The 13450-nt window shown below is 53.2% G+C and overlaps 1 protein-coding gene across 1 annotated transcript; it reads left to right on the forward strand.

Moving 5' to 3' along the window:
- Nucleotides 1-11670: 11670 nt before the first annotated feature.
- On the forward strand, nucleotides 11671-12612 carry LOC311195006 (olfactory receptor 12D3-like; the record flags this gene model as incomplete). Its single annotated transcript, XM_084268272.1, has 1 exon — nucleotides 11671-12612. One exon carries the CDS (start codon nucleotides 11671-11673, stop codon nucleotides 12610-12612), a length of 942 nt encoding a protein of 313 aa, XP_084124398.1.
- Between the last annotated feature and the right edge of the window lie 838 nt (nucleotides 12613-13450).

A 13450-nucleotide genomic window follows, 5' to 3' on the forward strand; every position in this document is an offset into this window, starting at 1 on the left:
ACAACCTTCCTCCCACCACGGGTCTGGTCTCTACTTAGGAAGTGGAATACATTTTGGAAACAAGGAAATCGCAGTCTAAGAAGGGGTTTAGCAGATGCCCAGCACAATTGGCCTGTTTTGTTCGTCAGGCTCCTGTCAGAGGCCAGTGTCCTAAGTGTCCTGATTTGGGGAGACGTGCAGGCCACAGAGTCAAAACCTTGTGGGTCATTTTTCTGGGTCAGGGCCGGGGTGGCCCATTGCAGCCATTTCAATCTAGAAAGGGACTTCCCAGAGCACACAGGAGTCACCTCTGATGTGGAAGAGCTGGGAAAAGCCCAGAGCTGCAGGCAAACATGGCTCAGCCTGCTGTGGACACAGTGCCCTGGCCTCACGTGCACCAGGGCCAGCAGAGCTCGTGGCCTCATTTCTCCCAGAGCGCTGCTTCCCTCAAGGGCATTTCCACACACTTTGGACCAACTCCTGGGTTTGTGCATTCTGCTGCTGCTGCCCTCCAAGCCTGCACACCTGAGGTTGGGGAATTGTGGCCACTGAAGTGCACAGCACAATGACCCATGTTTGTCTGGAGACTTTCCCAACTTTTCCACATCACAGTGACTCCCAGGTGCTCTGGCAGACTGATGGGATGTCTCTTTGGAGGTTGAAATGCATGGAATGGGCCACCCCATGTCCGAATTTACAAGGCTAATGAGGTCAGTGTGAGTGAGGAGGGTTATCATCAGGGCAGGACTTGGACCTGGACATCACTTTGATCACAAAACCAGGCCATTCTAGGGCATGATGAAGGTAGCAAAGGTCACCGTGGCTCTGCCCCAGCCTGGTTTTATTGTCCATGAGCCCAGGCAACAAAGGGAGATTCAAACCAATGAGGAGCAGACAAGAGGGTCAGGCAGGTCTCTTTCAAGGGACCTCTCCATGGGATCTCCATAGCCATGTCCCTTGGTGGCTGGAGCAGGGCTTCATTCTTCCTCCAACCACAAGTGTGGTCTCAGATTGACAAGTGGAGAACCCTTTGGAAAAGAGCAAATTGGTGTTGAGGAAGAGGATCAAAGAGACTCCTGTGTCCTTCCCACGCTCTAACTGACCTGTTTTGCTCAGCAAGCTCACCTCAGAGGCCAAAAGCCTGGATACCCTGTTTTGAGGAGAGGTGCAGAAAAGGGAGCCAAAAGCTCACAGCTCTTTTTCCTGGGTCAGGGCCCATCCCATGCACTTCAAACATCAAAGAGACATCCCATCAGCCTCCCAGAGCACCTGGGAGTCATTGTGATGTGGAAGAGTTGGGAAAATCCCTGAGCTCCAGGCACTTGGGAATCATCATGCTGTGGACTTGAGTGTCCTAACCTAAGGCATGCCAGGGATACCAGAGCTCACAGCTTCATTCTTCTCAAAGGATCACGTTCCTCTAGGCTGTTTCCACACGTTCTAGCAGCATTTCTGAAAGAGCTGGTGCTTCTGTGCAATCTCACCTTGCAGCTGCCTCCCAAGGCATTCACCGTGAATGCTGGCCATGCTCACCATCACAGAACTACAGAATCACAGACCCACAGGGGTTGGAAGGGACCCCCAGAGCTCATCAGCTCCAACCCCATGCCAGAGCAGGGTCCCTGGGACAGGTCGCACAGGTCGGCGTCCAGACAGGGCTGGAATCTCTCCAGAGATGGAGACTCCACACCCCCTGGGCAGCCTGTCCCAGGGCTCCCTCACCCTCACTGGGGAAAAGCTCTTCCCCATGTTGCTGTGGAACTTCCTGTGCTCCAAATTGAGGCCATTGCCCCTTGTCCTGTCCCCACAGACACTGAGCAGAGGCTGGCCAGTTCCCCTTGCGTCCCACCTTTCAGACACTGATAACCATTGATCACATCCCCTCTTATGCTTGTTTTCTCCAGGCTGAACAGCCCCAGCTCACTCAGCCTTTCCTCACAGGGGAGATGCTCCAGGCTTTTAATCACTTCTGTAGCCTCCTCCGGACTCTCTCCAGGAGATCCCTGACTTTTTTATCCCAGGGATCCCAGCACAGGACACAACACTCCAGGTGGGGCCTGACCAGGGCAGAGCAGAGGGGGAGGATCCCCTCCTGTGACCTGCTGGCCACACTCCTTTTAGTGTTCCACAGGATCCCATTGGCCCTCCTGGCCCCCAGGGCACATTGCTGGCTCATGGACAACCTGTTGCCCAGCAGGACCCCCAGGTCCTTCTCTGCAGAGCTTGCACACAGCCAGTTCCTGTGCTCTCCCTGGTGCCACAGAACACACTCCAAACTCCTGGCTCGCTCAGAGGTCCTTTCTAGCCATCAGTGTTCTGGGGTGCACTGAGTCAGATGAGCCCCTGAGCAGTGACCCAATGACAGTGGCTGGGAGGGCAGCAGCAGCAGAATGCACAAACCCAAGAGTTGGTCCAAAGTGTGTGGAAATGCCCTTGAGGGAAGCAGCGCTCTGGGAGAAATGAGGCCACGAGCTCTGCTGGCCCTGGTGCACGTGAGGCCAGGGCACTGTGTCCACAGCAGGCTGAGCCATGTTTGCCTGCAGCTCTGGGCTTTTCCCAGCTCTTCCACATCAGAGGTGACTCCTGTGAGCTCTGGGAAGTCCCTTTCTAGATTGAAATGGCTGCAATGGGCCACCCCGGCCCTGACCCAGAAAAATGACCCACAAGGTTTTGACTCTGTGGCCTGCACGTCTCCCCAAATCAGGACACTTAGGACACTGGCCTCTGACAGGAGCCTGACGAACAAAACAGGCCAATTGTGCTGGGCATCTGCTAAACCCCTTCTTAGACTGCGATTTCCTTGTTTCCAAAATGTATTCCACTTCCTAAGTAGAGACCAGACCCGTGGTGGGAGGAAGGTTGTGGACCTGATCAAGTCATCAAGGGACATGGCAATGTAGATGTTATCTATAGAGATCTGTCTGGCCCAGTGCTATTCTCTTTGTTATTTTGAATCTGCATCTCTGCTCTGGACTCCCAGGTAGAAAAGAAGTATGCTATGGCATAGCCTGATGTGTGTAAGCAAGGTCTTGTCTGCAAGGGGCAATCCCCAAGTCCACAATGATCTTACCTTACCATTCAGCTGCGTCACATCCCTGAAGATGTGAGTCTCTTCTCCCACTTGTTCAATGACCATACAGCTCTGTGATCCACCCGAGGGAAAGACACTTCAAATCTCTGCACAGCTACACTGAGCCCTCTAAGCCAATTAGTCTCAGCAGGTCTGGAAACAAAATTATATTGATGTGAGAGGTATGTGGCAAGAGCAAATTTCAGATGAAAGAAGCAAGGGCTGGAATGGGCCACCCCATCCGTGACCCAGATAAAAGACCCGTTAACATTTGGCTCCCCGGACTTAGTCTCTCCACAGAAGCAGGTGATTCAGGCCTTTGGCCACTGACATGACCCTGCTGAGCAGAACAGGATGAGGGTCTGTTTCAGGGGAGGATCAAGTCTTGCTGATCACCTTCCTATGCCCTCAATTGCTTGTCTCCAAAAGATTCTCCACTTCCCAGTCTGAGAGCAGAGCCCTGGCTGGAAGAGGCGCAGGACCTGGTCAAGCCATCAAGGGACATGGCGATGGAGACGTGAGTCTCTTCTCCCCCTTGTTCAACGAGCCTACAGTTCCATGGGAAGGAAAGACACTTCATCTCTCTACACAGCTCGCCTCCAAGCCAAGTGGTCTCAGCAGGCCTGGAAGGAAATGAATGACCTTGATGTGAGGTGCTCTGCAGCAGGTACAAACCATCTCAGATGATAGAAGCAAGGGCTTAGTCACCAGCGAGGCCTTGGCAAGCGGCAGCTGCTGGGTGTTTCGGTGCTTCATGAGCAAGGAATGCTGGTGGCCCCACAGGGCTCTGGGACACAGCATATAAGCCTGCGCTGCTCCAGGCTCTGCATCGTCCTCTCTGGCCTCCCTTTCCTCCAGGAACGAGGTAAGCCTGAGTGCGCTCCATCTCTGCCTGTGGGCTGAACTGCTGCCACGGTGGCTACTCAGGGGGATGCTTGGGCTGCCTCAGCTTGGCCCTGCACTCCAAGTGTGCGAGGGCTTGAGCAGCGTCCCTTTGGATGGGGCTGGCAGGGGAGAGCTGGGCAGAGGGGGAGTCTCTCAGGCAGCAGGGGATCAACGGGGATAAGCCTGTTTTTGCTGGGCTGATGGCATCAATCTTCATGCCTGCTCTTGCCCCTTCCGAGAGAGCTGCAGAGCAGGCAGACTGACGCTGAGTCTCCGTTTCCTCTGTGCTCTGTGTTTCAGCTCTGCCTCCCTCCCCCAGAGATGTCTTGCTTCAGACCCTGTCTCCCACAGTCCTGTGGCGCCTCGGGCCCAACCCCACTTGCCAGCAGCTGCAGTGAGCCCTGTGTCGCCCGCTGCGCTGACTCGACGGTGGCCATCGAGGCCTCGCCGGTGGTGGTGACCCTGCCAGGCCCCATCCTCACCTCTTTCCCTCAGAGCACAGCCGTGGGCTCGTCTCTGTCAGCTGCTGTTGGGAGCTCCCTCAGCGCCGGGGGGGTGCCCATCTCTTCTGGGGGCTCCCTTGGCCTGGGGGGGGCCGGGCTGTGCCTGCCTCTCCCCCGCTGCAGTCTGAACTGCTGAAGCCGCCGCATCATCCCCTCTGGAGCAAGAAGGAAGAGGGGCCCCTGCAGCACCAGCAGCGTGGCCACCCACGGCTTGCAGACGGGCTGGGTGTCCTGCTGCCACCTGGCAGGGGGGACACGTGCCCACTGCTGCGGGCTGTGTGACAGGCCTCGCCGTGCCTCCTCTGGCTCTGCCTTGCTCTGAGCTCCTCCAGAAAGGGCTCCTTCTCCTCTGCTTTGCTGACCCTCCTGCTGATGGGGGCAGGCGGCCCGAGTTAAGGCCTGCTCTTGCTGGGCTGGGATCAGCACCAGCTCCAGCAGAACGGGGAAAGGCAAGCGCTGTGTCTGGAGCTTGTCCTTGGGAAACGGGCCGTGCTCTGTGCCTGCCTGAGCCCTGCAGACGTCTCTCTTGCTGTCTCTTCTGTGCCACTGCCTGTCCTCCTTCTCATTAAAGACTTTGTTCAGCGCAGCTCCAGACTCGTGGTGCTTTGTTCTCATCTTCCCTCAATGGTCTTTGTGCCCTGCAAGATGGGCGCTGTCTTCTGTCCTTACTCTCCCAACAGTTGTGCCCTGAACTTACAGCAAAGCACCAGAATGGTCTCAGCAGCAAGACAATGACCAAAAAACCTTGAGGAAACTGTATGTGCTTCTGTAGGCTTGTGATCATGGCCCTGTCTTTTGGTTTAGAAACGCTCTATGACTCAGTTTTGGAGTTTTAGGAAGCAGCAGTTCTGACTGTAGCTCTGGATGCATGGCAGATCACTCCAACCTCATAGATATACTGTTGGTTGCAAGAGCAAAACCTTAACCATTCTAATACATGCATATTATCTTCATTTCCTGGATCTAATAATAATATTTGCCTATTCATTATGCATGTGCTTTAAGTCTCTGAGAGTCTCCTGTGAGGGTCTTTGCTGGTCCTCTCTTGGTCCCTTGTGTTTCTTTGAATGTGTCCTTTCCCATGACCTTCTTGAAGCATGCTCAGTGTGGATGAATCCCAGTGGCTTGTTTCTTCTCTGAGAGTTATCCAGTTTTGACTAGCTTCTTGTTAATTCATCTGCACCCTTCCAGTATGGCTGTGAAATATGCTCCTTGGCTCTGTCGTGGCTCCTGGCATTCCTCCTCTTTCTGTAGCCATGCACTGTTCCACTGCACAGCAATATCTCAAGGTTTATTGTGTCTTCTATTTGTACCAAAAGTCTGAAAGTTTCTCAAGCAAACACAATAGAATCACCACCAGAGGCGTGGTGGAGTCTTTCAGCCTTTGTTCTGGAATCATCTGCAATGCTAGAGCTTGGACAGGGTAGGTTACTGGCTCTGTACATGGGCTGGGGGCACAGGATCGCTGAGACATTCAGTCTGATCGTTAAACAGGTTATTTCAAACCATGTTACAAAGTACCAGGATCTGTTAACTGGAAAGAGTGCAACAGAGGAACTAAACCTTGGGTCTGAGGACTGGTCAGCATTCCCTTGGAATGAGATGAACTCCCACATTTAACCAGCCAGCACTGAAGCCATGGAAAAGGTGGAGGAAGCTGGAGGAAGATGGAGAGCAGCTTCATTCCCGTGTGACTTTGAAACATTCCATAGAGAACAGGCATCCATCCACTGTGCCCCCAAATTGCATCTCTGGCCACAGGAAGCACCATGAGCGCTTCACCATGGTCCCCACCTGGGCATTACTGATCTTTACATGCACCCTGCCACAGCAGCATGCTTTTCTGGCCAGGCACAAACACCAGCAGCAGCAGCAGCAGCAGGTCCAGCTTTGGGCCAGACCACAAATGCTTCTCAGCTGGCTGCTGTACCACCACCAGGGAAGACCCACCCTGGAGCCAACCCAGCAGGAAGAATTCCCTGGTCTCAGCTGGCTGTCCTCCAGAGCCCCAGGCAGCTGATGCTGCGTCCCTATTTCTGTCCAGCCACTTTATCTGGGGTCCCTGATAAAGAAACTGGGGAGCACCAGGGATTAAAAGAGAGCCTGTGCAGACACGTGGATGCAGCATGGGAGGGAGTAGAGGACCAGAGCGGAGGCTGTTGCCTCTCATGCAGGATTACAGGCACCATGCCTCTGTGCTGCTCTGATCACAACAGTCCAGGGGTGCATAACAGAGCTTACAAGACCTGGGGGTGTCCTTGAGGGACCCAGGAGCAGGACTGAAGCTTTCCAACCCTGAAGGCCTGGGAACAGGCAGAGATGCTCTGGAGCTCATGGGGTGTTTCCAGAGGCTGTGCTGTGTGGGGCAAGGGCAGCTGTGGGCGCTGGGAGGAGCAGTGTGCCTTGCAGCTTGGATGTCCTCTGCGCGGCAGAGGTGCCGGCCAAGCAGCTGCTCCGTGCTTTCCCCCTTAGTGGTGGGAGCTGACCATGCCATGGGACGCTGAACGGGCTCGTTAGGAAGAGGAGATGGCAGGCACCCCGGAGACCCGCTAAACAAAAGCCATCTTGCGTTGGCCGGGAATCGAACCCGGGTCAACTGCTTGGAAGGCAGCTATGCTCACCACTATACCACCAACGCTGCTGGCTGCACACCTGCCTCCTGCTCCTGCACTGCCCAAACTCACCTGCGTCCCGCCCATCCTCCACCTTCCCCACAGGACAGGCCCTTAGCTCTTCTCACAGCGCCCTGCAGCACCCAGGCTCTGCCCCACACCCAAGAGACAATGCAGTGCCCACTGGGAAGCCCTCTTGGGCCCTGCTCCTGGTACAGCTGTGGGTTTCCCCTGCCACCAGGCAGCCTGCCAGGGAGTCAGAGAAACCCCAAGTCCTCTCTCCATGCTTTCAGTGGTGCTTGTGCTGCTCAGCCCTGCTTGGGGTGGAGGTCTCTCCCAGTCATCCCTAGGGCCAGGGCTGGGCTGGCCAGGATTGGGCATGCAACAGCCTGAGCTGCTGGGAGATATTCCACACAGGTTCTGGGCTGGGTGAGCTGGTAGAGCAGGTTGCTGAGGGCTGGAGATGAGGTGGCAGAACTGACACCTTCGTGCTTGTGCTCTGTCAGCTGGTTCCCTTTCCCACCCACAGGCCAGAGCATGCAGCAGGCAAGTAGAGGGAGACCTGGGCAGGCTGGAGAGCTGCGTGTTGAGAAACCAGATGAGCTTTGATAAAAGCAAGTGCAAGGTCTTGCACCTGGGAAGGAATAACTGCTGAAATCAATACAGGCTGGGGGTGACCTGCTGGAGAGGAGCTCTGCGGAGAAGGACCTGGCGGTCGTGGTAGATGACAGGGTGGCCATGACCCAGCAGTGTGCCCTGGGGCCCAAGAGAGACAATGGGATCCTGCGGGGGCTTCAGGAGGAGCGTGGCCAGTAGGTCATAGGAGGGGATCCTCCCACTCTGCTTTGCCTGGTCAGGCCCTACCTGGGGTGTTGTCTCCAATTCTGGGCTCCCTAGTATAAAAAAGCCAGGGATGTCCTGGAGAGAGTCCAGAGGAGGCTACAGAGATGATGAAGGGCCTGGAGCATCTCCCCTGTGAGGAAAGGCTGAGTGAGCTGGGGCTGTTCAGCCTGGAGAAAAGCATAAGAGGGGATCTGATCAATGTTTCTAAATATCTCAAGTGTGGGACATGGGGAAATAACCAGCCTCTTTTCTCTGGTCTGGACAGGACAAGGGCTGATGGCCTCATGTTGGAGCACAGGGAGTTCCACACCAATATGGGGAACAACTTCTTCTCAGTGAGGTTGACAGAGCCCTGGGACAGGCTGCCCAGGGGGTGTGGAGTCCCCTTCTCTGGAGATATTCCATCCCCCTCTGGATGCCGACCTGTGTGACCTGTCCCAGGGACCCTGCTTTGGCAGGGGGGTTGGACCTGATGATCTCTTGAGGTCCCTTCCAACCCCTACTGTGATTGTGGGTTTCCCAATCACCAGTTGGGAACCAGTTAATTCAGTTACAAACTTATTTTTATTAATTTATCAGGCGGCAATAGGCAGAGCAGCGCTGGGTGGCTGGAGAGTCTCAGCTCTACCAACGGTGCGCGCGGTCCCCGTCCGAGTTCAGGCTTTTATAGTCTGCTGGTTCCGTTTCCCGATTGGTTCACTGAGGCTTCCGCTTGATCTTCTGCACATGCGCCAGTTGTTGTTAGGGGCTCGTCTTCTACCTCCTGGTGGTCAGTGGGATGAAGTCTCTTGTCTTAGTCCCTGGCTGGCTGGGCTGTAGGAGCCACTGCTAGGGGATGGGCTTGGCATCAGGCTTCTGAGCAGTGAGAAGATGGCATTGTGAGTCACCCACTTTGTAGATTCTTTTACTACAATTGCTGTTGTTGTTTCCCTCTCCTTTTGCTTTCCCTGAAAAGTGTTTTAGCTCAAACCATGAGTTTTAGCCTTTTGCCCTCATTCTCATCCCCACCCACCAGGGAGGAGAGAGTGGCTTTGTGGTTCTTATCTGTCAGCTTGGCTAAATCCCAACCTTTTTCATATTTCTCTTCAGGGAGAGCACGGCCAGCATTCCCAGTGAAACTGAGTCATGAGAGTCATGTCAAGTCAGCTGTCAAGGGTTTTCAGCGCAAGCACTCAGGCTAAACCTGAGGGACAGTCTCCCTGCAACTCAGACACCCAGGAGACTGTGCACAAGTTCAGGCAGGAGGTCAAGACTGCACAACTGTAGCATCAAACATCAAAGAGACATCGCATCAGTCCCCCAGAGCACCTGGGAGTCACTGTGATGTGAAAGAGTTGGGTAAATCTCCAGGCAAAACGGGTCATTCTGCTGTGGACTTTAGTGGCCACGATTCCCCAGCCTCAGGCGTGCCAGAGATACCAGAACTCAATGGTGGTCCCCAGGGCTCAGTGCTGGTACCACTAAGCTGGGTGGAAGGGTGGATCTGCTGGAGGGGAGGGAGGCTCTGCAGAGGGACCTAGACAGGCTGGCTGGATGGGCCCAAGGCAAGGGTGTGAGTTTCAACAAGGTCAAGTGCCGGGTCCTGCACTTTGACCACAACACCCCCCAGCAGCACCACAGGCTGGGGGCTGGAGAGCTGCCAAGCAGAGAGGGAGCTGGGGGTGTTGATTGACAGCTGGCTGAAGAGGAGCCAGCAGCCTTCCAGGTGGCCAAGAAGGCCAACAGCATCCAGGCCTGTATCAGCAATTGTGTGTCCACCAGGGCCAGTAGGTGATCTTACCCCTGTACTCAGCCCTGGTGAGGCCCCACTTTGAGCCCTGTGTGCAGTTTGGGTGTCACAGTGCAGGAAGGCCATCAAGGTGCTGGAGAGGGTGCAGAGAAGGGCAACCAGGCTGATTAGCCTTATCAGTCTCTACAGTTACCTGAAAGGACGTGGCTGTGCAGACATAGCCTGTATGGTGAAATGATAAGAGAGATGGAAATCCTAGCACATCAAAATTCATAGAATCACAGGGATGGGTTGGAAAGGACCCCAAGTATCATATAGTTTCAACCCCCCTGCCAGAATTGATGCAGCATTGGCCAAACACTGCTCCAGTTCAGTTGCATGACCCCTACCTCTATTGTCAGAAGAAATTTCAGTCTACATCTATCTGCACTGAGAAGGAACCATTTGTGTGTGTGTGTTGTTTTTTTCCTTTGGGGAGAAGGTGGAATGGTGCTTTGGGGTTATTATTTTGTTGTTGTTGTTAGCTAGTCTCCATGGGCTGCTTTGCTTATTGTCCTCTGATTTGCAGGAGGCTCATCTATGCATGATGTTCAGGGAACACTTGTTGCTCTGAGCACACCACTGATTCACAAATCCCATCTCAGGAGACTGAGATGGGACTGCTGCTGATAATGTTGAACATTTTGGAAGTGATATAACAACTTCTTCCCCCTCTACCTAGGTCATCAGAGACGTATGGTCCTGTTTGCAAAGCTTCCACCTTGCATCCAACCTGACTACCAACCAGCCCCTGTGGACAAACACCGATCATTGTCCTCAGGGCTGCAGTATTGATGGCTCAGCCAGAGGAATGCCAAGGAGACAGGGAAGAAAAAAGGAGAGCAGGAACCACCAGTCTTTTCACTCCACAAAAGTAAGAGGAACAGGCAGCATCAGGGGAGGTTGGGGGGCACACCTGAAGGGAGTGATGTCTTTCTGCAGGTGGGTTTTGGTGAGCAGGGCTTTGGTCCCTGAAGGCAGCAAAGAACGTGTCAGAGATGGAGGCATTTGCATGTCGTGGAGAAGTGCAGCTGTAACTCTACCTGTGCCTGCCTGCCCTACAACACAGTCTCAGCACCTGGTTCTTCACTGAGTATGGTTGGACATACCCATACAGCTCATCTGGAGCAGAAACCAGTGAAAGCTGTGTGTGCTCACTGCATTTTAGAAGACCAGAGATGCTGACTTAGCTGACTGTGTTCTCTTGGTGGGCAGTACAATCGGCTTCCAGTGTGATGAGCCAGAGTGTCTGCAACTTGCAGCAGCTAACTCAGCCCCTGCAAACTCAGTCTGGCTCCACCTTGGTGTTGTGGGAGGGGAGCTGCTGACTTTTGCCCCATTCATGTGCTGCTGCTCAACAAAAAGACAGCCTCTAGGCAAAGGAGATGGCCCGATAGCAGACCGCACGCCAAGGCATCCTCTCCCCTCTTTCTCACCACCAGACAAAAGACAGGCAGATGATTGTGTGGTTCCTGGGAGCACCTTCTGGTGGCTGTTGTTAAAAAAATGGAAGTTGCACAATCTTTAAGATCAAAGACCCGTCTGGAAGAGATGGAAATGATGAGAAATGTGAAAGTTGGAATTGGCTTAATGAAGTGTAGGCACAAGGGTAGAAACAAACCCTCAGGACTGATTCACATTGTGAGTTGGAAGCTTAATGGATGAGATCAAATTTTGTAGCAGGAAGTTACAGAAAGAAGACTATGGCTGAAGTTGAAGCAGCAGCAATGTTTTATAGCTCACATCAGCTGTGGTTCTGCTCAGATGGAAGGTTTTATGTTAACATTTTCCTCTCTTTGCTCTAGACAGAAAGTGGGGGAGGTGACAGTAAAGTTCATTTTATGCATGGAGTCTCTGTGCAGCTTTCAGATTTGGTGCCCTGTGTCATGTTTTGCTTGTTTCTGCATCTCTTTGTCTTAAAGCAGCAGAGAAGCCAGTGGGTTTTGCAGTTGTGTTCCTGCTCTCAGCTGTGAACCCTGACAGTTCCCTTTGCTTCTTATTCTTCCAGCAATGCGTAACCAGACACAAGTGGGCGAGTTCATCCTGCTGGGCATCACCGATGTCCAGGGGCTGCAGCACTTGTGCTTCATCACCTTTCTGTTGCTCTACCTGACCTGTCTTCTGGGAAATGGGGCCATTGTGACCGTGGTGATATGTGAGCCCCGGCTCCACACGCCAATGTACTTCTTCCTGGGGAACCTCTCCTGCCTGGACATTTTCTACTCCACTGTCACGGTTCCCAAGATGCTGACTGGCTTTCTCTTTGGCCACCAGCCCATCTCTTTTGGAGATTGCTTGGTTCAGCTCCACTTCTTCCACTTCCTTGGCACTACAGAGGCTGTGCTCCTGGCCACCATGGCCTACGACCGCTATGTGGCCATTTGCAATCCTTTGCGCTACGCCCTTGTCATGAGCCCACGGACTTGTCTGCTGCTGGCTGGGGCCAGCTGGTCCACTGGCTTTCTGCATGCCCTGATGCACTTGGTCATGACCTCTCAGCTCAGTTTCTGTGGCCACAGCCACATTCATCACTTCTTCTGTGACATCAAGCCACTGTTGAATTTGGCTTGCAGTAACACCAGCCTCAACATGAGCCTCCTCAACATTGTCACCACAACTATTGCTCTAGGCCCATTCACTCTCACAGTGCTCTCCTACCTCTACATCATCTCCTTTCTTGTCCAGAAAGTCCGTTCCCAGAAAGGAAGATGGAAGCCCTTCTCCACTTGTGCTTCCCACCTCACCACTGTGGCACTGTTTTACATACCAGTGCTTTTCAATTATACACCACCCTCCTCAGGAAGCTCCCTGGAAAGAGATGTGCCAGTGTCTCTGCTGTACAGTGCTGTCACTCCAGCTCTGAACCCCTTGATCTACACTCTTAGGAACCAGGAGGTGACATCTGCCCTGAAAAAAATGTTATGGAGAAAACTCTTTCCTGAATGGAAGTGAGTAGAGCAAGGACAAGGCTCAGAATGGGCTTACTGCACCGCACCTATTTATAAGGCCAGAGGCACACCACATGATAGTTGCAAGAGACTGAAAAGCAACTGGTTGTCTCAAGTAGTTTATCACATTTAGAAGGTAATTACATTGATTAAATTCAGGGGAGATATTCCAGGACTGAAGCTTCTTCCCTCATTTTTAGATGTCCTGTGGTGCCCCACCTTGTTTCTGGTTTCCAGTACAGAAGTGTGTGTGTGTTTTGTGCAGGATTTGAGGCACATCTGACAGAGGCAGAGAATTGTGGGCAAACTGCTGTGTACAGGTCTAATTTCTGGCGTTTCTGGAGAGCAAGGTCCTTCACATGGATTAGTATCACAGCATCTTTCTGGACAAAATGTCCACCATACAAGTAGCCACCTTTGAGAGTCTCCTGGTAAGGATTAAGGGACAAACAAATAAAGGGGATGTCATTGTGGGAGTTTACTAGAGATGCATGGCCAGCATGGATATGGCAATGAGATCACTGTTACTCAAGGAGAGAGGTCACATTACTAATAGGGAAACAGACAAACCAGAGGTGTTTAACGCCTCTTTTGCCTCTGACTTCAAAGCAGGTACTGGGGTCTGGGATGCCCCCAGTTGGAGGACCGTGATTGCTCTAATGATAAATTCCTAGTGAACTGCAAACTTGTGGGTGATTTGCTGCTCCACCTGGATCCATACGAGGGGGAGCGAAGCTGATCTCCTCTCTGTGATGTCCAGCAATAGAACCCAGGGGAGCAGCATTAAGATGTGACAGGGGAGGTTTAGGATGGAGTCAAGACACAAGCCATCTTCTGACTTC

Source organism: Gallinula chloropus, assembly GCF_964237585.1.
Source record: "Gallinula chloropus genome assembly, chromosome: 9".
Classification (NCBI taxonomy): domain Eukaryota; kingdom Metazoa; phylum Chordata; class Aves; order Gruiformes; family Rallidae; genus Gallinula; species Gallinula chloropus.